Source organism: Podarcis raffonei, chromosome 3 (genome assembly GCF_027172205.1).
Source record: "Podarcis raffonei isolate rPodRaf1 chromosome 3, rPodRaf1.pri, whole genome shotgun sequence".
NCBI classification, from domain to species: Eukaryota; Metazoa; Chordata; class Lepidosauria; order Squamata; family Lacertidae; genus Podarcis; species Podarcis raffonei.
In genome coordinates this window covers 78,578,059-78,603,299 of record NC_070604.1, presented here as the reverse complement: position 1 = coordinate 78,603,299, position 25,241 = coordinate 78,578,059, and the positions used below count along the sequence as shown (strand labels likewise).

Below are 25,241 nucleotides of genomic sequence, written 5' to 3'. Positions count from 1 at the left end.
ATTTAAGAGAACCTCCAGGACCGATATAAAAAGCAATGGGGAAATTGGGCAACCTTGTCATGTCCCTTTCTCTATCTTAAATTCCTCCATCACCACATTATTAACAATTAGTTTAGCCTTTTGTTCAAAATATATTGCGCCTATACCATTTTCAAAACCTTGACCAACCCCCATCCCTTGTAGATTCTTTTTCATAAAACTCCAGGAAATGTTGTCAAAGGCTTTCTCCGCGTCCACAAATATCAAAACTGCCTTAGTATTGATGTTCACTTGTAATTTTTCTAGGATATTAATTATATTTCTCGTGTTATCCGACAAGTGTCTACCTGGGAGAAAGCCTGCTTGATCTTTATGTATCTCTTCCATTAGTACTTTTTTTAATCTTTTAGCCAAAATATCTGCAAAAATTTTGTAATCCACATTAAGTAGAGATATGGGGCGGTAGTTCTTAAGCTGCGTCTTCTCAGACTCACTTTTCGGTATAAGTGTAATATAAGCTTCCTTCCACGACTCTGGTGCTTTTTTCCCTTCCAAAATTTCATTACAAACTTCCTTTAGTGGTTGTATTATCCAATCTTTCAAGGATCTATCATATCTTGAAGTTAAGCCGTCCCGCCCTGGAGATTTACCCAGTTGCATATTCTGGATGGCACCTTCTACCTCCTGTTCAGTTATTTTATAGTTCAGCATTAACTTATTTTCTTGAGAGATTTTTTGTAGTCCATTTAATTTCAAAAATTGATCTATATCAATTTCTTTCTGTGGCCCTTGTGTATATAGTTGTTTGAAATACCTCTGGAAACAATTTCTAATCTCCACTGGATTCTGTATATTCTTTCCTTCAACTTCCAAATTTATAATGGTGTTAAGTTTTTGTCTTTTTTTCATTTGCCAAGCCAATAATTTCCCACATTTGTTGGCCGACTCAAATGTCTTTTGTCTCATCTGTTTAATTTTCCATTCTATTTCCTGGTTCATCATTTTCATATACTGTACTTGATATAACTTTATTTCTCTCAAAATCTCTTGCGACTTCGGTTTCGCTCTCAGTTTCTTCTCACCTTCCTTTATTTTCTCCAAAATTTTATCTTTTTTCTCATTTTGAGTTCTCTTCTTTATTGCATTCTGTTGGATCAGAAACCCTCTCATAACCGCTTTACTTGCGTCCCAGATTACTCTTTTTTTCAACCATGGTATTCATATTTATCTCGAAATAGTCTCTCAAGGTTTTTTGGGCCTTCTTGGTCACTTACTCATCCCTAAACAAGGTGTCATTCATTCTCCATATGAAGGAACCAGTTGGTGTTAGTTTCATCTCCATCTTCACAGCATTATGGTCAGAGCAAGTCTTAGGGCAAATTTCCACTTTTCTTGTCTTTGGGGCCAGTCCTCTAGTTACCCAAATTTGGTCAATTCTTGTCCATGTCATTTTGGCTTCAGAGAAAAAAGTTCCCTCTCTACCCAAGGGATTCTTTGTTCTCCAAATGTCAACTAAATACAAGTTGTCAGTCATCTCGAAAAATGTTTTTGGTGTGGACCTGGTACTTTAAACCAGAATGTAATGAAACATAAATTGCAAGCATGAGGACCTAATGTTAAATACAGGACACTGTATTTCAATTAAATTTCAATTAAATAGAATAATTCACAGTTTCTAGGGGTATTTTTCTAACCCTAGAGAAAAATTAATAGCATTATGTTCCATAGTGTTTGGAAGCTAACAATTCTGTGTTATACTAATTTAAAAACTAGTAGATTATTTTAAAGCATAACTACAATAGTTAGACTTGTATATCCCTAAATTGTTCAAAGCAATGTCTAGTTTCAATTTTTTGTTATTGTAAATGTTTTATGTGACCATGTTGTTGTCAGTGCTTATGCTATCTACACAACTTCAGATTCTGTCATTTGGCCTGTTAAACTACTGGAGGTCCAATATGTAATATGTAAGTAACAGCCTTGGCACATGCCTTTGCACAGTTTAAATTGTCTGTAATGTAATGCCTCGCAAAACGAAAAACCCGCAAGACGAAAGGGTTTTTCGGTTTTTGCGTCTCTTCGCAAGACGAATTTCCCTATGGGCTTGCTTCGCAAGACAAAAATGTCTTGCGAGTTTGTTCGCTTTTTTTCCTAAAGCCGCTTGAAGAGGCGCAGTTGCGACGGACCGTGCTTCGCAAGACGAAAAACATCGCAAGACGAAAAGACTCGCGGAACGAATTATTTTCGTCTTGCGAGGCACCACTGTACCCGTTAAGTGCCTATAACAAATTACACTTCAAAATAAGTGTACAATTTCAAGAGCTTTCACCCATACCTTCAGTTAGTAGCACAAATTTAGATACTCCTGTTTCATAAACCAGATAATTTGCTAATCACAAGTAATTAAAAGAATTTTCAAATTCTCCCAGTTATTAACAGGTATACTACATGGCATGTTTAATAGGGAGCTGAAAAAAATACTCTGGGAGAATTTGCAAATATAAAACACACACAAGAAACAAGTATTCACATTGTTTCCAAAATACCCTTATCTAATGAAGAATTTATCCAATCACACTGAAAAGTTCTTGAAACAACTTACAGCTAAAAGCAGCAAAATATTAATATCTTCGGGAGGAGAAAAGCACATTTAATAGGAGTACTTCTAGTCATACAGCAACACAATATGGATTAATTTAAATTTGATCCTTCCACAAAGGGAAAAGGAAGGAGCCCTTTTGCAAGATGATTACTTTCCTGGGACAAACCTAAGATCTGCTTGCAATAGCCTGGGTGCCAGGATAGTGCCTGACATCTCCACCACCTGGGGATCATTGCATTTGGACTGTTTTCAAACACATCCTATGGAATTATATCAGTTACATTTTATCTGTTCAATTGGAATGAATTTTTGTAATCAAATTGCTTTTTCTGTAGCCTGAGCAGGAGCAGTCACCATTAAAAAAAAGAGGTCAGAATAGGCCAAAATAAAGGTGGACTGTCCCTGGATCAAGTGACATTTCTTCTTTAAGTTCTCAAAGCTCTTTATCTAGCTCAAAGTTGTTGTCTGAACTAGCTAGATGTTTAAAGGAGAATCAATCACAGTCAGTCCACCATTTGAAAAATAAGACTTTAGAGCATGGGTAGGCAAACTAAGGCCCGGGGACCGGATCCAGCCCAGTCTCCTTCTAAATCCAGCCCGTGGATGGTCCGGTAATCAGCATGTTTTTACATGAGTAGAATGTGTGCTTTTATTTAAAATGCATCTCTGGGTGATTTGTGGGGCATAGGAATTCGTTCATTCCCCCCCCCAAAAAAATATAGTTTGGCCCCCCCACAAGGTCTGAAGGACAGTGGACCACCCCCTGCTGAAAAAGTTTGCTGACCCCTGCTTTAGAGCCTTCTTGCCCCAAAATGGCAAGACATTCTATTTTGGGGACTACAATGGTATACGAACCCATTTGGTGCCTAGCTTATATATCTGAGTTTCTAACATTAGGTGCATTAATGTTGAGCAATAAACACTCCTAGTGAGGAGGAGGAAAAGGAACTCCTCTCTGTAAGGTCCATCATGGGAAAAGAAAGGGTCTGATGGGCCAGTTGCAAGAATTATCCACTGGCCACTTGGGCTGATAATATCCACTGTTGCTGTTCCTTCTTATAAGATTAGGTGTAGCAAAATCTGACTTTCTTTATTTATTAAAATATATATTGCTATTCATTTTTTTAAAAAATAGTAGTTTACAACAAATATATGATGTAATTGTGGCTTTTGGGTATTCTAATGTAAGCTGGTTCTGCTGTAAGGTTTTAGTCTACTGTATTAGGTGCCTTGAGCATCTCTAGGTAGGAAAGCAGAATATAAATTAACTAACAAAGTTTATGCAGTGAAGAGAACTTTTATGGGCTTTATATTAGTGGCCCATAGTGAAGCAAATACTTCTGAGAGATAAGTTCTAGTACATACCTTCTTTCCTTTTCATAGTAGACAGATTTTTTTTTCCTTTTCAGAGGAAGAACTGAACAAGGTGGAAAGCTAGGCTACAGTCATTTAATAGTACAAGGGAGGGACAAGTGGTGCAAAGATTACAATGGTATAGAAATTTTAGTAGGGGACAGTTCTGCTCGACTGAAATCTCTAGCAGTATAGTAATATTACCACTACATAAATTTACAGGAAGACCAATTTGTACAACTCTAATAATCCCGTTTCCACTGTGCAGCTAAAACTCATTAAGAACTTGAGTGAACTGCCTAGCTTGATACCATCCATAGTATTTTAAGTTCGCAAGTAGTGCAGTTAACATGGCAGATGCTTGCAGAGGTTAAGCGATGCACACACTTGAGACACTATGGGGATTCAGTTTGTGTGTCATTCTGTCACGTTTTTGTGGAACAATGTATTTATTCCTTCATATTTCAAGCATTTTAAAGTGTTTTAATGCTGTCTTTTATACTGCTGTAACCCAGTCTGGAAGCTTCTCATGAAGGGATGGTAATAAACCTAAAAATAATAATACTGCCATGTTTGTCGTCTTGGGATCTTTTGTGAGGAAGAATGGGGAATAAATTTAATTAATATATAGGTTTTTAATAGGGCAGAGGAAGAAAAAGACATTGTTTTATGTACTTTCCTTGTTTGAAACTGTTTAGTCTTTCATGATATGACCCAGCTAGTAGAATCAAGATGAAATGTTTAATGGTGTCGCATCTTGCAGCTTCTCCCAGCTGCTTAGCTACAAATGGTAAAAATGTTGGGTAGGTGTGTTAGCAAGCAAGATATGGGAGGAAATAATGGGATTGTTCTTGTGTGTGATATATGGGGTGCTGAGAACGCACAAATATCCGTTTTGCTTGCTTTTATATGTTTTTATACTGTTTTATTGGTTTTTAGTTGTATTTTTGTTTTAATGGATATTGTTCTTATGTACTACATAGTGTGCACTGCTTAGAGATTTTTGAAATATTAAGTGGTTTAGAAATGCATTCAAATAAAATAAATATTAAGAGCCAAGATCAAGGGGGAGGGACTGGGAGTTAGATAAATAATGTACTTACTACATGTTCTTCCATGGAGGTTTTTATATAGGAAACACCTGTGTAAGGAGGGAACCCATGAGAATTTGTTCCTGGACCCACTCAGACATAATTACCGATGATAAAGCAAGCCTGCTCCTCTATTCTGTTGAAGACAGCTGTGGCTTCACAGCAGCTGGCCCATCTCCATGTTACTTTTGATTTGTTCTGGAAGCTGGAAATGTCTGGTGCAGTTTCTCAGAATGCTTTGGGAAGTTGAAAGGAGTTGAAGGGTGGTACATGAGGGAGCTGTGGGAGCAGGAGTGTAGCTTGGGAAAATTGGAAAGCCAAACCTCTGAAAGGCCCTAGAAAGCTGATTGTTAGGCTAAATAGAATGCCAGCATATTGGCAGATTATTGGAGAGCCATTCTATATTGTACGGAGGCTAGACACTGCAGTGGCCCTGAGCAGGAACCATAGCACACACAACAATAAATTCATGTAGGCCTAAAGTGAATAAACTTGCATCAGTTGTAATAATCCTAAATGTTGCTTGATAACTGCATATACCATTTTTACAAACAGGATGATTAAAACTGTTCATTTACTCTGTGTGTGTGTGTGTGTGTGTTTGTGTGTGTGTGCCCCCCGCCGCCAATGGAGAGCTGTGAGATTTAAGAACTATGGGGCACTTTATTACAGTGATACTGTACGTTTGAAGCCAAATACTTTTTTTTGGGGGGGGGGGGAATTCAATTTCCATAGCTTATTATCAACATATTTATTTCATCTGCACCCTCCCATATCAGGTTTGGGGAATCTTTGGCACTCTAGTTGTTGCTGAACTACAACTCCCAGCAGCCCCAGCAAGCTTGGCCAATGGGAGTTGCAGCTCAAGAACATCTGGATTGCCAAAGTTTTCCCACATCTGCACAATATAATAGTCAAGCTGTAAATCAGTAATAGAAGCAAATATCTATGGACATGTTCTAACCAAGGGTGGACACTTCCAAGTTCAATTTATTTCAAGGAAAGCAATTTGGGTCCAATGCAGATTTACCAAGCCATGAGCCAGCTTCAGAAATGTGTGCATATTCTCCTTCTTCCCTTATCTTTCTGGAGTGAATTCCTCCCCTCCCTCCTTTGTTTGCTCTAAACATGGTTTAGATTCATCAGCTGGTGACAACCATAGTTAAGGCTAATCAACTTTGATATAGAGCAAGGGTTACAAACAAATTCTGGTTTAGAGAATCCTAGTTATCATGGCCATGGCTAATAGTGATACAGATGTGCTAAATGATTGTTGAGGCATGTACAAGAAGAGAGGGCTGTATTTGCTCCAAAGTAGGCAAGTAGGTCTTATAAGCATGCCTTAGACTGGTTTTCTGTTTGTAGGGAGCCATCATTACATCTGCATTGAACTATAACCATGTGCTAAACTTTTTTCTTGAGTGAAACATGGGGTGGGGCTTGGTGGCTTTGTGTTGAGTAATTACTACCATTTCAGTCACAACAGACAACTCTTAATCTCAGGGATCAATAAGCCTCTCTATATAACACATCAGCCATAGACCCATCAGAAGGATCTGAGTCCCAGTGTGATACCAGTAATTCTACATAGACAGTGCTGAGGACACTATCTCCAACATATTTTGATTGGTGCCTTTGTGAAGGAATTGAAAAAAGTATCAGGCAGCATTCCTACAACCTAGGCCTCCTTCTCCAAAGCACAACACCATAACCATACAACTACAGCAGTAGAGGAAAGAGCGATACACAGTGAGTTCTTTGGAGTCTCCCAAGAGCCCAGTCCATTTCATGCTCCTTTCATCTCCCCACCCTGTGTGCATCACCCTGAGGAATACCAGCCATAGAAACCTGAAGAAGGGACCATATGGGGAAGCTATTGCCCTATGAAAAAGTGCAGGCTTCACATACAAGAGGAGGCAGGTGTGGTAGCCAGTTACAGTGACTGATGAATAGCCCATTAGACTTTCTCAGGTAACTGCAGGTATACCCATGTCCCAAGGTGTCTTGGCAGTGCTAGTTTCCACAATAATAGCACATTCACCATGCTGGCAGTAGCTGTGAGTTATTTTCATGACATGGAGCTATTTCCATATACCTGATTAGTCCACCTGGCTACTTAGGCCGTTTACCCATTGAAGGAGATAATGTAGTAATTAACTCACCTATATAGTCTAGCGAATTGTAATGAACTCTATTCAGTTTGTCTGTTCTGTTCCACATGCTATAGCTCTTACCCTGCAAAGAAAAGGAGCCGTTAGTGTTTAGCTAGAAGTAGTAGTAGATGGAAGTGTTCACCAGTAAAAGTAGTTGGGCTCCCCACAGTGTTCCCTGGCGCAGTGTGAAAGAGTGGGTTGGTTGGCTCTCCTTCAGCACATGTGTCACATTTTTTATCCCTTGTTTGAGTGATACACTGTGGTTTAAACCACTGAGCCTATTGGGCTTGCCAATCAGAAGGTCAGCGGTTTGAATCCGTGTGACCGAGTGAGCTCCTGTTGCTCTGTCCCAGCTTCTGCCAACCTAGCAGTTCGAAAGCATACTAGTGCAAGTAGAGAAATAGGTACAGCTGTGGAGGGAAGGTAAATGGCATTTCCATGTGCTCTGGCCTCCTACACGATGTTCCCTTGTGCCAGAAGCAGTTTAGTCATGCTGGCCACATGACCTGGGAAGCTGTCTGTGGACAAACGGCTCCCTCAGCCTGAAGTGAGATGAGCACTGCACCCCATAGTCGCCTTTGACTGGACTTAACCGTCCACAGGTCCTTTACCTTTACAATCTGTTGAGTTTCATTTGTTAAGCAAGTACACAATAGTGGAAGGAGAAACAATGTGTGTCCATGAATATTTGATTTTTTTGCATACCTATCTCCCTTCTGGGGAACAGGACAGGAGAGAGTGCAGGAATACTCATTTGAGAAGGGCTGGCCTGAATCCTTTGGGCGCCTCAAGCAAGATGTGCTACTGATGCCTCCTCATCCATGCCCCGTGGGGTGGGAGGAGACCAGTGGCAAAGCAGCTACTCTGGGGGAACACCCCCTTTTCTCCAAGAGTCTTGATGAAAGGGAGTGTTCCTCAAGGTATTGCTGCTGTTCTCCTTATCTTTGGCTTTCAGCTGTTTCTTTGGCTTACCTGCATTGGAAGCCGGGTTGTCTCACTTCATTGGTGCGCCCACATGACACACGTTTCTAACCACTTTCCACACCTCAGAATTTGCTGCCTGAGGCAGCCAACTCATGGTATGGCCCAACATAGTCTAAGCCACCCTCCCTTGCTTACCTTTTGTAGGGTTCCTTGCACTTGCAGCCCTGGGTACAACAGCAGATTTCTCATAGTTGTTTGTATTGTATCTGGAATCCTTTGGCAGGGTACCCATAACAGGTTTTCAGAAGACCGTTCTTCATCCACTCATTACCTTTTTATCGTTGCTGTTGTTTCTCCTAGGCTGCTAGGTGTTTGTTGGTTGTACACAGTTATCACTCTCTGCTTTTTCTAAAGACAATTATATAGTCCTATGCTACATTTTGATATCTGACTTGTTCCCTTTGTGAAGCCTACACTTGATGCAGTGTGTCAATTGCTACTGAGTTAGGCTGTAACCCTAAACTGTGACTGACAACAGCAGGGCTTTAGGAGTGGAGCAGTCAACACTACACCCACAGCCCAACCATTTGTGCTGGCCAAGGCAGAAGTGTGAGGGGACAGGAAAGTTTAATATTTGTGCTATTTTTTAAAGTAGAAAAAGGTCATTAGGCATGTCCATGGTTCTTTTAATTACTTTATTTTTTTTACAGATGTGTTGTGTTTTTGCCTGCTCCTTTAATGGTGTTGGAATTGTTTTATATTTTTAACTGTATTGAATCATGTCCTGGGAACATATGGTTAAAATATTTGTTCAAAAAAGGACCATATTTTGAATTGTGTGTGAGTATACACATATGAAGTAACAAATCACGGTTTTGTAATTCATACTTTTTTCATTTGCTTGAACTTATTTTATACTCATGATTTTGTCATTCTAGCACATAGAATAACATGTGTATAATACATAGCAGTAATTATATATTATTTCATAAATGCTAAGCATTGAAAAAAAATGGCAAAACTGCTGAAAACAGTAGTACAAAATGCAGTGATACTGACGGTCCTATTTTAAGCTGCTTCCCATGCTGCAGAGGAATAAACACCCACGCAGTGGTGTCCAAACTTTTTTCAAAGAGGGCCAGATTTGATGACTTGAAGGGCCGTGGGGGCCGACCAAAGGGCCAACCAAAGTTGACCTTTTTTGAGGATTGAAGTTAAGCTTTTTTAGGGTTGGAGTTGTTAAGGTTTTTTAGGATTTTACCCCAGGTAATAAACTGCCACAGGGGCCAAATTAAAACGACCAACGGGCTGGATTAGGCCCTGAAACAGACTTTGGACATGCCTGCTTTAGGGAAAGAAACCATGTGTGTGAATACATTTGGTTATGAATGGCTTTCTCTTGCTTCTTGACCAATTTTTAGAATACATGGAGGCGGCAGTTGTATTGAAGTAAACAGTAACTTTTGTAGATATTTAATGTTACATGCTTGCTTTTTGTTAGAAAAGGTAATGTGAAGTTGTTCTTAGTCTGGAATTATTTCTGTTGTATCTTCATAATTTGTTTTGATCACATTGAAGTGTACTCATCATATAGATAGGATTATGCAATCCGCAAGTAGTTCATGTTGGCCACTTCCCTTGCTCTTGCCATGGACCTTGGAGCCAGGAGGACAAGGAGAGGGAGAGGCCCAGGAGCACAGTTGCGGTTGTGTGGGGAAAGAACTTAGAAGTGGCCGGCTTTGTTGGAATCCTCCCTCCCTTTGCATAAAGTGAATGGCAACAAAATAAATATCAATTTGAATTAATTGAGAATCCAAGAAGGCTATCTCCACCCAACCTTCTTTACCCACCTGAAGCCACAGTAGAGCTTCGCATAACAACTAATAGTGGCCAGGGACCATCCAGGACCAGGAGTACACTAATCCAAGTTTAGATAGCAACAGTCACCTCTTTTTTTTGAACAAAGACCACAAGAGGTTGTGCATAGTCCAGGGAGCCTGTTGCTGAGATTCTTGGTTCAACTAGAACTCTCCAAGATGAAGTGAAGGAGGCTTACAGGGGTGGACAGGGAAAGCTCTAGCATATATGTTGGTGATAATCAAAACACATGCTACTCACTAGCATATTGATAGCATACCCCACTCTAACCCAAATAAAATAATCTTGTTGACTTTCAGAAGAAACCCAAACCCCATACCCTTATACAAGGACAAAGGCACATTACTCATAGTCTGTGTTAATGAAGTGAAAAAAGAAGCCTGTGTGCATTTTCTAAAGACTTTCAAGCTTGACCTCTTTTATCGGCAAAGCAAGATTATTTTGCTGAAAACAGTTTGAATGGGCAGAAACATCCTGTGGCTTGGATTTCTTCCTTGTGGCATGACATTGAATTAATTACACTCAGAATGTCCCAGGAATTCTCTACCCTTGTCTTTGTCATGAAAGTTACTCAGGTACCTGACTGGACCCTCTCTGAAAACATCTTTTAACGTTGTTTTTTCTGTAGCTGGGGGCATGAGTCATCCCCACTGGATTCAGTCTTCCCCACTCAGACTGATCCTTGCTCCTCTACATGCCAGTCTCTTACTCAGGAGGCTGCCACACAAGTTCAGCTGTCTTGGAACACTCCTGGAAAGTCTTTTCCAATCTCTCTCTTAGTATTCTTTTAGTCCCCTTGCCTCAATGGATCTCAGAAGCTTGCTCCTTTTTGTCCCTCTTTCATTTAGACTTTAGCTAGATTCCTTACCTCTTACACCCTTGCCAATTGCCTCCAAACCATGTTTGTTATTTTGTTTCACTGGTATTAATGAACCTCTGTACAAAGGCACCAGCCAGTGTCTTTATGAAAGAAGGTGAGTAAGTTGGGCTCATGGGCTACATTATTCACCACTCCATCACAGCCTGAGCCTTATCAGAGAGAGGGAGCATTTCCCACAACATGCATAAAGCAATCATGAAGAAGTGTGATTACCCTTGTGCCCTTTTGTGGAAGGATCCCCTCCCATCACAAAGAAAACTCAGTAAATTTGAGATAAGCAACACCTTCTCATCCCTTCCTCACCAGGACAGGTAACCCCTGCATCTCAGCTTTCCTACTCTTCTCTGTTCTTCACATTTCTCTGAACTCAAGAGAGAGGACAGCTACTAACCTTTTTTGTTGTTGTTATTGTTCCTGGTTCTTTTTTCCCACAGTAAAGTTCAGCTTCACTTTTACTCTTTCCCCTTCATCTTGGTGATTAAGCCATGGGTAGGCAAACTAAGGCCCGGGGGCCGGATCCGGCCCAATCACCTTCTAAATCCGGCCCATGTCCAGGAATCAGCATGTCCAGGAATCAGCATGTTTTAACATGAGTAGAATGTGTGCTTTTATTTAAAATGCATCTCTGGGTTATTTGTGGGGCATAGGAATTCGTTCATTCCCCCCCCCCCCCCAGGTCTGAGGGACAGTGGACCAGCCCCCTGCTGAAAAGCTTTCTTGATCCCTGGATTAAGCAAATGGCCCAAGCATAGTTATTAACTCATTTCTGTGTTTTTCTGTACTAGAATTTTAAGCCAAAAACCTGCCTTGTTGTTTATTTGTTTATATTGGCATATAATCTTTACATTTATTTATATTAATTTATAAATAAATATTGTATTTGCAGCTGCATCATGTTAAGAATACTCCATACTAAAGCCCCCAAATTTAAGTCAGTACAATTCTGTTTGTGTAAGCACACTAGAAGTACGAGAACTGGGGGAGAAGAGGGTAAGAGGGTGACTAGAGCAAACCTATCTGGACTGAGCTCAACTGAACACAGGGAGTTGTGTTCAATATATTGCTAAAGTGAATGTTCTATCAGCACAAAAGTTTCTGCTTGTGGGACGGAACACTGTCCCCTGCCTTGCCCCTTAAATCTGTTCTGGATGTTTCCCCAACCCTCCAGAGCAGATTTGCAGACTGCACAGGCGGAGAAGAGGGGAGAATCCCTTTGTGCTCGTGCTAATCCTTGAGCTTGCACAAAAAGTTGAATACTTCCCAGAGTTCTAGTTGTTTACTTTTCATGCAGGCTCAGATACATGTGGGATGGGTTTTTCTGCATCAAAAAGGGGAGAAGGGGACCTGGAGTCCTAGGAGGACCAAGTTTTCCCACCATGGGAAATAAGTGCAAAGCACCTAGAATGAAAGAGAGGTTCCATGTGCAACATTTTGGTTGACATTCCTCACTTTGATGAATGCTAATTAGTAGTGATATGTTTACTGGTGCTCAGAGTGCCTCAGGCATCAAGTTTCCTTCCCCAAAGCTGTAAGATGGCCAGTTAGTAGATACACCTTGTATGGCTTGATTGCCACAGGAATCAGGCAGTGAGGAAGACCCCTGCATATTCCAGTTGTCACCTCTCTCTGCATAACTTGTGAGAGTCACTCCTGCTGCAGATGCTAAGGGATGAGCTTGCTCTGGTTCCCCTAATTTCACCTGTTGAGTTCATCTTTCCAGACAAAATGGGATTTCATTGAGTCAGATACTGTACTGGCGCAGACTTAAATTGGCAGCAAGAATGAACTCCTTGGTATAACATCATATTAAAATTACATTTTTGAGGTGCATCTCCAATTGTATTCCTGTTGTGTAGCCTTAATCAAAGAGTAGCGACTTTCCCCCCCATTAACACCTAATGTGAATGCATGTGTGAAACATAATGTATTACTAAGCCATGACAGGAGGATATGTTGCCTGTTTCACCTTGTCTCTCTTATGTCATCTGAAATGTTATACCATGTCAGGTCTTTGAATGATGATATGTTTATACATGTCTTAGTTTGCATTCTTAGTTTTGTTGGCAAGTGTGTATACGGTGCCAAAAAGAAGTTTTTGACACACATTGTAACCCACATGAAATTCATTTGAAATTATTCAAAGACTGATTGGACTTCAATGAAATGTATAGTTGCTGTGTCTAGCAGCATTTGTTTTTCCTCCATAAGCCACATATTTTTATCTGTGTCTTTTTGTGGGATTTCTTTGGCAGAAACAATTCCTGGCATGTTAGAATGTGAAGGGTTCCTTCTCACCAGCTGAGTCTTTCAGCTGGCTGGGATCACCAAGTACCGTAGTGGTAATAACCCCTAGTATTCTAAATCACACCTTTTAGTTAAGATTTTGAAAAATATTTCTTTTAGATGCTACATTGGGGGGGGGTGCGGGAAGACAAATTGACTTGTATTTATTATGTATCAAATGTTTCTGTTGCTGTTTCTTAATCTTTTGCATGATCATGGAACTCAAAGTACTTTCCTAAAAAGCCAATAATTTTCATTTAACTAGAAGAATCTTTTTTGGTAGTTAAAGCAGAACACTGTTAACAAAGAATATTGTTGAAACAAAATTAAAAAAAATCCTTCCAGGACCAACTAAGTTTGTTATTGGTATGAGCTTTCGTGTGCATGCAACTGTAGTTTTCATTTCCCTCTACTCCCAAATATATCTAGTAGGTGGAATCCAGGCTTGCCCTCTATGAATAGAAGGACTCAGTGTTAGAAACTGGGGAACGCTAGGAGCCTCGTGGCTCCTGGGACCTAGGTTGTGGGTGGCAAAACAAAATGTCTAGGCATCTTGGGGGGGGGGCTGCCCCGCTACCAGACCAGGCAGCCTCACAGTGCAAAACAAAAACAAAAAAACAGGGTAGTGCAGCAGCAAAAGACACGCGTTGTGCTTTGCTGTGACATCACACCTCCCTTGAGCAGGTGAGATAGTCTCTAGCTATAGCAGCGCTGCTATTCAGTCATGTCAGGTCTTACACTTTACAGAGTAAATGCTTGTGGATGTCAGTTGCGCTACAGCAGCCCAGCTGGTATAAATTGAGGGTGGATTGGATTGGAACCTCATATAACAACTTTCATAAGTCTGAAACATCTATGATGGTTACAGTGTAATTTTGTATCACAAGGCTAGGCAAAGTTGGCATGGTTTTTATTTGGGCAAAAGTTTTAACCCACCCAGAAAAACCATGCACGTCTTAGTTCTTGCTTTTCTGGGGTTTTATTGTTCCATTTGGATCTGTTGGGTGTTAGCCAGTGATGTTGTTCCGCTAACACAAGAACATTTGACTGTGCAGAGGAACTTTCCCTTGCTCTCCTCTTGCACCTCCCCCCCCAAACCTGTTCTGGGGTGTTCCTTCAGTGTTTGATCCCTGTTTGGGACAGCTGCGTATTCCTGCATTGCAGGGGGTGGACTAGATGATCCTCAGGATCCCTTCCAACACTATGATTCTATGTCTATGTCTGAACCCTCCAGAGCAGATTTAGGGAGGATGTGTGGGATATGGAAGGAGAGGAGATTTCCATTCTGGTGTGTGTGGGGGGGGGTGTAGTGTTTGCTGTCTTTTTATAAACTGCTCATAGACTGTTCTGGTATGAAGCAGTATATAAATGTATTTCATTGATAGGTTGAGAGTTAAATTATCTTCTTTGATCAGAACTGTTTACACAGAAGGCTGTAGTGTGCTAGCAACTGGTCTTGGGGAAACTGCTCAATAGCAAAGCAGCACTTTTCTTTCCCCCTCTCTATAGCTTTGTGCACTTACACTACAGCTGCATAATTCTTAGAAAACGCCTGGTTCTTCAGAGCCAGGATTGCCAGCAGCCACAGCTGAGCACTATGATGAGTGAACTCCTAGCTCTTTTAAGCTAACAGGCAGATAACAAAAATATTCTGCCATAGGTATGCTAATTAACACATCTAATGTGATTTTTGTTGGAAAAAACAATGTAATCACAAGGCAAGCCACAAGTGACAGAGTGTAATTGTCTGATAAATAACACTGTGCTATATTTCCCAACAGTTGTATGCAGCTACCATTTTCTGCACACAACTGGCCCTTTTATTTCCTGTTTCAAGGAAGGCTATATTTTATACAACACAATGTACATCATTAATTCTATAAAGGATTATGTTGCACTGTGTTTCATTTTCATGTATAAAAGCTTGGATAAAAAATTCATGTTCAAACTGAGCCCCCACCTTGTAAACAGCCTACGCTTGGTTGGTTTCCTTGCCAAATCTATAGAAATCTTAAAAGTGGTTTTAAGAAATGGGATCAAATTCTGTTTGTTGGACAGTGTGACTTCAATATTTTATAGAATACTTCAAGCTCAAAAGCTTTAAAAAGGATATTGGCCCAAACAAAGATATCAAAACCTGGGTTTTTACACACCAAATTAATGTTTCTTGATTCCATCTGAAACAGATCTATTCATCTTACAGTTTATTAGGGGAAGCACGTTGATAGCAGAATTAGTGCCTGTTGAAATATTTCTGTGCTCTTGATAAGTGTAAGAGCCCGATGCAAAAAAAAGAGCAAATAGTTTTTGAGAAAAATAATTTTACAGCTTATTCACCAAGTTGATTCTCACAGTTCCTTGGGGAAAAAATAGGAGAGGTAGGGAATGATTGGTGCATTTAAAAAGTGCACCGATATTTCTAGATTCCTAGGTAATGGAAACAAACAACTTTTTAGATTTACACCATGTCTTACTGCTTTTCCGATTTAAAAAAAAATCTAAAAGATTGTGTGAGCTTTGAATTAGCAATAAGCTTATACAGGAAGCAAAAGTTATTTGTGATGAGAGGCCTGCACTTTTACTGTTTGGGAAAGAGGTGACCCATGTTGCCTAAAGCATCTGTCCCTCAGCAGTCTGTGCCTGAATGTCTAGCCCCTTGCCCAGCAAAGAAGGGGCTTGCTTTGCAGTTTAGATTTGGAAATTGGCTCCCTGAGGAGTTCCCTGAAGAATCTGCTGCACCAACAGAAGTTAGGCAGAGACTGCAGAGCAGGCTGCTCCACCTCTTCCTTGTTGGGTCCTGATCTAATTTCCCTCCTCCTGAGTTTAACTTCAGGAAGGGATACCACAAGCAGACAGGCAAGTGTCTGGCTCACTGCTGGTTCAGGGCTTCGAGCCTGGTTTATTCATGCCTGAGAGTCAGCTGTATATTTATGGTGTCTCCCGCATCTGGGCAGAAGAAGACAGGAGCGCTTGCAGTTCAGCCCATAAAGTACAGCCTAAGAGCCTGGGAGCACCTTCCTCTTTGTTCTTCCTTGTGTGCTTGTGCATGTCTTGCCACCTCCCTCTCCCTCTCCAGCAGCTGTGTGAGCTCTGAGTGCTGTCCCTGTCATTGCTGCCCTTGGATCCCTGCACTAATGTCAGTTAGGGGCTTGGAGACACACAGGAAGCAGCCATAGACACCACCTCACCAGCCCTCATTATTGACACCTCATATGATCACACACGGTCCCATTAGATCCATTTCTGTTGAAAAATATTGCGGCTTGGGGCAAGACAGGTGCACAGCTACTGTAGGTGTGGGAGTGGGGAGAAAAGGGCAAGAAAAGGCAGGGGAAATGGGGGAGCAGCTCTGGTTTGCTCTAGGAAAAGCAGCTTCCCTGAGCTGTCAAGTTGAAAGGATACATTCAGGCATAATATTTGTAACATTTAACAACTTTAAAGATGTGCCCCCCTGTAATTTTTGTAACAATATTCTATACCATCTCTATGGAAATTTCCTTGGTCTCAGGGTCAGGATCTAGATTAATATTGACTGGCTTAGCTCTTTTTGATGTGATCAATGTCTAGCCAAGGTCTAAGCAGGTTAGGTTTCTAGTTGCTTAAACAGGTCCTGTTTGACAAGGATAGAAGGAGATGAAATTTGCCAGGCATAATGCTTGGGAACTGAATGAATGGAGAACTATCATGAGCATGATTCATAATTTACTTAGAACAATATGAGGACTCTTTTTTCAAAAGTTCCATATAGAATCATAGAATTGTAGAATTGGAAGGGACCCTGAGAGCCATCTAGTCCAAACCCCGTGATGCAGGAATCTCAACTAAATCATACATGAAAAATGGCTATCCAGCCTCTGCATAAAAAGTAGAGTACATCACCTCCCCAGGGCATCTATTTCACTGGCAAACAACTTTTATCGACGGAAAAGGCTTCCTGATATTTAGCCAGAATCTCCTTTTTTGTAACTTAAAGCCATTGGTTTGGGTCCTACCCTCCAGAGCAGACTAAAACAAGCTTGTTCCATCTTCCATGTGTCAGCCCTTTAGATATTTGAAGATGGCTATCAATTTCAATATTCCCATTGAAAAGTTTTCACTGAAATTTAGTAGTGGATTGCTTATTCTTATAAGTGTAATAATTTTGCCTCTTTTGAAATATCAGGGGAGACATTAAAAGCCAGTTGTTTTCCTTTTTCTTCTCTTCTAGGCCCTTGATGAGCCTCCATATTTGACAGTGGGCACTGATGTGAGTGCAAAATATAGAGGGGCCTTCTGTGAGGCCAAAATCAAGACAACAAAAAGACTGGTCAAAGTCAAGGTATGTATGTGTGTAATTTTTCATTTAAAAAATAGAATATATTCAGAGCACTCCACAATGTATGGGTCTTGAAGTGAGGCATTTTAAGAGGTATGAGTTAGTGAAGTACTTCACTAGGACTGAGTGCTCAGTTGTTCTCCCTCTCCCGTAGATTAACTTCCTAACAGTTTCTAAGATCACTTTGAGGGAGGGACACAAATGATAAGCAGCACCAAAATGTCATTAGTGTTGTTTTAAAAGCAACACCAAAATGTAGACGTTGCATAATCATTTAATAATCCTGCTAAATTTCATTATGCCACCAATATATCTGAAAATAAAGAAAAGCTATAGCCCTCTTCAGGTGTTCTGATTAGGATTTGGGGAGGCTACAGGGATAAGCACACTACATCTGTTTGTTTCCCTTCTTGTTTTGTCACCCTTCACAAGTTGGAAGGCAAAGTTTTGAAGCAGGAAGCCTCATGTGGTGGATGTTCCCTGTGTATTTCAAAACCCTGCTTTTATAAAATAATCATTTGTATTAATGTTAAGTGCTGTTTGTTTTTAAGCAGTTTAGTTAATCAGTTAAATCCAAATCTCCTGCTCAAAACACTCAAGTTCTATGGGATTCAGTTTTCTATAAATAGACAGTATAAATGTATGTATCTTCTATTGTTTGTGTGTAATACTTCAGTCATAAGCTAATGGTGTTATTACTGATTACTTTTCTGTGCCACCCTTCCTTCAAGGAGTTTGGGAAGCATGCATGTGGTAATCTCATAACAATTGATGCTGCTTCATGGCTGAGCAGGAATATGAACAAAGGTTTTCTTAGTCCAACTCCAGCACTGTGTCCTTTGCATTACGTCTCGTTTTCCTTTATAAGGGAAAAAAGCAAAATAAATTAATGGAGATTATAAAATGGGTGGCGCTTCTAATATTTTAGATTTTAGTGGCAAATAGGGCCATAAATAGGGGAGACATGTTATATATAGTTATTTGTCTGCTAGTGGCGTAATTTGCAGCTACTGTAGACTGGCTAAGCTCAAACTCAGAAATATCTGTACACCATGTGGGGATGTTGAAAACGGATGTGCCCTAGTTGTGGAATGCCCTTCTGTTAGATGTATGTTTAGTACCTATTATTTTTTCATTTTGTTGCCAAGTGAAAAAACTATTCATTTGCCCAGGCAATTGTAGGATATTAGCTTTATTTATTGCCTGAGGTTGCAGGCCCACTCTGTCCTTGAATAAAGGCCTGTATTTTAATGATTTGGGCTTTAATCATATTTGCTCTTATTATGAAGTGGATTTTTAAAATTGCAATTTGGATGAGTTTTAATTGTATTGTTCACCACCACAAGATTGGTTATAATGAAGGGTGGCCTAGAAACATCCTAAATAAATAAATAGTAAAGATAGCTATACGCACACTTGCTCTGCTTTAACAATCCTTTAAATTGTGCTTTCCAGGTAACATTTAGGCATGATTCATCAACTGTGGAAGTTCAGGATGATCACATAAAAGGCCCTTTAAAGGTAATATATTTGAATGATTAACCATGAAAAATATTTCCTAACAAATCAATATATTTACAGTGATGTATATATAGATATAAAGTTATGTGTAATTATTGAATAATCCTACTACATTGCACCACAATTACCTTGTGAAGAATGAACAGTTATTATTTAAGCAGGATATAATATAGTTTGCATAGTATTAAAATCTGAGCTGTTCTGATCGATAGAATTTAAGTAGAGTAGCTTGTTTCTGGCATGGTACGTACAGTGATAGAACAGATTCTGCAAATAAATGGGTTGGGATCCAAAGGATAACACACAGTGTTCTGGCCTCTGCTTTTCACTGCAGCTTCCTGGGCTTCCCTTCCCCAGCCCAGAAAAGCTACTCCTGAGGGTCAGGGAAAAGTACAGAATGGTGTGCAATATGTGTGCCAGGAATTGACAACACACATTGCTATGCACATGTGGAAGTGTCTTCTGTTCACTTATTGGCCTCTTTGGATCTCGGATCAAGTGTTCTGTACGGTGTCTTGGCGTAGCCCATGCCATTTCTTCTGATGAAAAATTTAGGCCAGGTCTAGTATGCTGTGCGGAGAGTCATGCAAGGGACCTGTGTTAGTCTTTTTGAATTTAAGTCTCCCGCACCCCCTTTGAACCCCTGGACCACATCCCCATCCCCTATCACAAACTGCTTTTGATACACCCCTCAGTTTGAAAAGTGCTTGTCATGTGGTTCAGGGGCTGCTGTACAAGGACTAAAGTCTTGAGCCCCCATTAATAGCTATTAGATTTTTGACTGAGCATGTTAAGCAAAGTGCCTGGCTGGGTAATTTTTTAGAGTCCAGGACAATTCTGGTCTGTGGGGGTTGGACTAGATAACCCATGTGGTCCCTTCCAACTCTACAATTCTGTGATTCTATGATTCTTTATTTACAGAAATTTCTTGAAATGATTGTAGTGAATGAATAAGTGTAGGGAAATGTGTTGGGAATGGATAATCTTGTGAATTTTGCCATGAAGACAAATGAGCAGGATACTTAAATCCCTGTCAGTTTCTCCTCACAGATCTTTCATTAAAATCCATGTATTTTTTTCTGTTTTCCAGTTGTTTGGCACATCTAAAACACATAGTTTGCAATTAACTACATTCAGAACTGCATGCCTGCAAATATTACTTTTTATGGAATATATAGTGTTGGCTTTGAGATTAACAATGAATTTATTATTTTAAGCAGTATCAAAGTTTTAGTTTTAATGGGACAGACAGTGACTGCTGCCCACAGTGGCCTTGACCGTATTGATGCAGCTGCATACTTTGCTCACTCCCACAGTTGTTGGAAAGGTTTCCTTAAATCCAGTAGCTGCCAGCAAAGCTGTTTGTTAGTTGGAATTGTTGGTTGCTGCTGCAGAGCAGTGAAGAGAGAAGGGAATTCCTGTTGTTATCTGCATGTGCTAGGAGGCAGGGGAGCATTGTGATCAGCACTGTGGAAGTACACTGTTGCTGACAGGCAAAAGGGGTTGTTATACTGGCAGTCAGCAACCACACACACACTTTCACAGTGCAGACTGTGAGACCCCTTGCTTCAGCACCAGCTCCTAATGTTTATGACAAGAACTATCCTATCTCCCCGTCAGCAGCTTCTAGCAGTGCTGCTCAGCTCACTGATTCACTGGCTGGTGCTGCGTAAACAACACCATATGCCTGGTTCCAACCAGAAGAATGAATAGTTTAGAGACTTCTCATAAACTTAAGTACTTTTATTTATATGCTGCCTTTCCATAGTTAAAGCTATGCTCAAGGCACCTTACAATATAAGAAAAAGACATAATTACAAACATAAGTAGTCATCAACAATAAAGAAAATGCCAAAAAGTACAAAACCAAATTGAAAAAAGATCCACTTAAATCATAGTATGTAAAACAAAGATGCAAAATAAATAATATCAATAAGAGCAACAACCCCCCTCCCCAACAAAAGTACCTAGGCAACACCCCAGCGTAAGCAGCCTCAGCTATTGTAGCAGGAGTCAGTCAACACCCTGCCCTCCCAGGACAGGTGGGGAAAAGGCCAGCAAGGCAGGGAGCAGGTCTTCCAGGATTCAATGGACTTCTTATAAGCACATCCTGCTTCAGCCAGAGATGACCTGCTTTCCCTTTTCTTGCAACATGTTTCACTTTTCGTGGTGTGACGCAAAGAATATGTTTGGGAGTTAAATCCTGCTGCTTTGGGTGTGTTTCCCTGTTTCCTGGTGGAAACAAGCCAATGCAGGATTTAACTCTGCCCTCCTACCCATCAGGTGATATAAAAAATGATGTCAGCTTATGGACAGATGGACGTGATTTGGAGGAAATGGCTTGGTGGGCCAAGCGTGCCAACAGGCTGGAGGTTTCTCATTCCTACCCTAAAATAAGCAAGTGTAACCATTAGACTTTACTGAAATGGTGTGTGTTTTACTTGCTGATTCCTTAAGTTGTTGAATAAAGCTCCGCAGTCACTCGTCTAATAGTGAAAACAGCACACGGCAGAAAAATATTGTTCCTTCTAGAGAACAATGAATGGTAACTGCCATTAAAATGTAAAACAAGTGGTAGTCAGTATGATGGAGGAAATGTAGTTTCCTTTTTGTTTTCTATAATATTAATTGCTCTATTCATATGAACTTTCCGGGTAGCATAAGACAGGAGACAGAAAGGAAATATGGTGGTTAATTTAAAGAGGCATGCAGCTTTTTTTTTAAATAGGAATATTTAAAATACTACTTTAGAGAGAAAATGGGTGACTTTCTCGCCCCGTCATCCTCAAAAATCTAATAGCTATAATGATTAGAGATTTTCTTTCTTTAATCTTTGAGATGCAGAGAAATTGAAACATCAGTGCCTACTTGTTTAGACTTTTAAGACAAAGTAGAAAGAAGTTTGTTTTTTGTTTTAGGCAACTATTCTAGGGAATAACTTTGACCGTTAGCTCTTGTTCACCATCTGCTGGCAGTAAGGAAGTAGTATGTAGGCAGAACAGCATTTCTGAAAAGTGCCTTTTAGAAGCATTTTGGGGTAAAAGTTGGGAAAGCTGTCTTTTAAAAATAATTTAGGCATACCAATTTATAAAAAACACTTGTTTCTAAGCATAATTTTTGTCTACTCTAGGGTAGCAGTTCTATGCTAATTAATTGATTTTCTTTGGCTTATAGTTCTATATACTGAGTTGAATCCAGATTTTTCATGAGTGGAGCTCCACTCATAAGACATTTCTGAAGGGGGATACAGTTTTCACTGATTTATCTTTCCCCTTTCAGCCTCATATCCGCCCTGCCACCAACCAACCCCCCCCCCCCCGCTGCTCTGGTGGGTTGAAGGACCCTTCAGAATAGGTAGCACAGGTGACTCCAAGAGGAAATGGTGATAATTATCTCCTTTCCTTCCTCCAGTGGTGGCCTCCACTAGATCTTAGTCCCAAAAAGCCCTTTTCACTGGATCCAACCGAAATAACTTCACTGAATGTTTGGGCAAGTGTGTTATACATTCCAGCCATGTCTGAGCAGTCATGTTACTATGTGTTCACTTTGGTGGAAGTCAGTATTGTATGTCTCCGTTTTTTCATGAACTTGTGCCATATGTACTAGTGTTTTTTTTAAATCTGAGTTCTGGATTATTGGTTATAATAGTTATATTTAAAGGTATATGATAACATCTGGAGGAGAATTTCAAAACTACAACTTCTGTAGGCCAGGATCCAAAGTGTATTGTGAGTGCACCATGGCTGTTCATCTCCCCTGCCCAGGTACTCCTGAAGGTCAGGAGATCATCAACCTCCATAGCAGGTGTGGGCAACCTTTGGTCCTCTCATTTTTCCCCCCTGAAGTCCAACTTCCATCATCCCTGGCCAGTGTAACAGGAAGGGCTGCAGCCAGAAAAGAAAACCAACCATCTGCCCCATTTGCCTATCTCTTTGCACACAGTTCTCTTTGAATCTTCATCATGGAACATATTTTGTCATTTTTTTAAAAAAATGCCTTCATATAATTTTATACATTGCATGTTCTGATATTTACAGCTTTCTTGGTTTGAGTGGGGGGAAAATTCACTTGTGGAATAATCCTATTAAGTAGTTCTAAAAGGCACCCTCTTGGTACAAATAGATATATAGTTTGAAGTCTGAAAAGTAAAACATGACATACATTAGATTGCCTCAGAGGCATGTTACAAAGCCTTGTGTGAAGATGGATGTGATTTTCAGATTTCTCCTTCCCCCGAAATGCAGCCACACACGCTATATGTGTAGATTGGTTTTTGAGAGCAGAAACTGAATTTAAAAGAATGAAAAATGAAATGTTCAATATTTTCTAATTATTGCCTTGGAGATTACCTAAGTGGCTTTTATGTTTTAGGTAGGAACTGTGGTGGAAGTAAGGAATCCAGATGGAACATATCAGGAGGCTGTCATCAACAAATTAACAGATGCTAGTTGGTACACTGTAGGTAAGGAAAAACAACTCCATTTTTCACCAATCCAAAAATTACAGGTCAGGAAAAATATGTGTTTTTTCTTCCATAATAAGTAGTGGAATTGAGTTCTTGTTTTTTATATTTAGTGAGTGTTTTCTTACTCTCAAAATTATCACTTTAATTGAAATCTATATATGGCTTCTTAAGAATATTCTTGGACTTGCTGCTTGACAACAACAGGCAGTAGGCATGGAGATGGGAATGGGGAAAATGAAGAAAATATGGCAGAAGAAAATAGAATAATGCAGATTTATGCAAATTGGTGGGGGGTTAGTTTTAGTTTGAGATTATTCAACAATGTTTGAAAGGGTTTCCCCCACCTTTTGAAATTTTAAGAGTGTTCCCTGCCACACAAAAATACATAAGTTTTATACAAATCTGTAATATTGAATAGTATTTATACTGCAGTTTTCTGTTACAACAACAACATGTGGGGAAAGTGTAGAATTTGACTAATAATATGTTTGTGTTAATTTTCCGTCTAAGAAAAAGGGGGCAAGAAAAAGGGACCATTTGATTTTCAATGAGTCCTGTGGTACCTTAAAAAAGACTAAGGACTTAGCATGAGAAATCACAGTGCGCCTACTTCTTAGATGCAGGTTTTTCCCAGCTACATTTTTGGAGTTGATATTAAATTAGAATTAATGATGAAACTATAGTTCTAGTTGGTAAGCTCATTCAGGGCCTTCAGAATGATGATTTGTTTCCTCCTCCAACAGCCTTCATGGCAAATATGTATCACTTTAATATTGATGCCTACTAAGAAAAGATAACATTTCTCAAGATACAAAACTTATTTGCATGCATTTCCAGAGTTAATTAATATTTCCATAAGCCTTGTTCCTTTATTTATTTTTTTATGAGTAAAGTTTTCAGATTCATGGAGGGCGGGATAGGAAAAATCCAGTAGATCTTTCTCCTGTAAAACACTGCCTAGCTTCTAGCTTACAAATTTGATTTTAAGACTGCAATGCAAAGTGTACTTATTTGAGAGTGAGCTCCACTTGAACTTACTTCTTAGTTTTGAGTAAACATGCATACATTCAGCATTTGTTTAACAAAGACTTTTCAGTAAGAAGTGCAGCCTTTTACTTTTAATTAAAAATGCAAACAATATTACAAAGGCTGCTTTTGCACACAAATCAGGCATGAGCTGTGTGCTAGTGCACACATCCCTAGTGTTCCCATTTCACTCCTTCTTTCTACAGTAGATAAACAAAGCACAAACAGTCAAGCTTAGAGGTACATACAAACCTGGGGTTCTGGTTTGTTTCACTCAGCAAACCATGATTGCTATGCCAACAACAAAGCATGACCTTCAAGTTAATTGTTTTGTCTGGCTGAAACACACCATGATCCCAGGTGTAGATTTTACACTGACCAAGCCTAAATTTGGCTTTTAATTGATTTTATTTGTTTGCATTTCATTATATTTGTATAAAGCAATGAATGCATGCAATAATAAACGAATAAAATATAGCCTGTTGGTTTGTTTATCCACTTGTGGAAGGGAGAGGCAAAATGGGAACACGCTGTATGCATGTATGCATGAGCATGCACCCCATTCACAGTATTGTTTAATCGACCAAACCTTATGGCTTAGAAATATGTGCAAACATAGACTAATTTTTGGTCTGAAATAGTAACCCCTCCAAAGAAAAGGAAAGAAATACCCAGCATCTGTTGATGCTATTCCTCACTCTTATTTTCTGTTTCTATTATTTTTTGGTATTTAGTCTTATGCAGTTCAAAAGAGTTTGAAATGTTAGAACT

The 25,241-nt window shown here is 39.8% G+C and overlaps 1 protein-coding gene across 7 annotated transcripts in view; it reads left to right on the top strand.

Annotated features, from left to right (window-relative positions):
• Positions 1-25,241, top strand: part of ARID4B (AT-rich interaction domain 4B) — a 183,346-nt gene that overhangs the window by 111,828 nt on the left and 46,277 nt on the right. For 6 of the 7 annotated variants that reach the window (XM_053382561.1, XM_053382564.1, XM_053382562.1 and 3 more), the window contains exons 3-5: positions 17,351-17,461; positions 18,914-18,979; positions 23,351-23,441. The exons of the other annotated variant lie outside the window; for it this stretch is intronic. In XM_053382561.1, the coding sequence (XP_053238536.1) occupies positions 17,351-17,461; positions 18,914-18,979; positions 23,351-23,441 (268 nt within the window). The remainder of the gene's footprint in view (positions 1-17,350; positions 17,462-18,913; positions 18,980-23,350; positions 23,442-25,241) is intronic. 7 annotated transcript variants of the gene reach the window in all.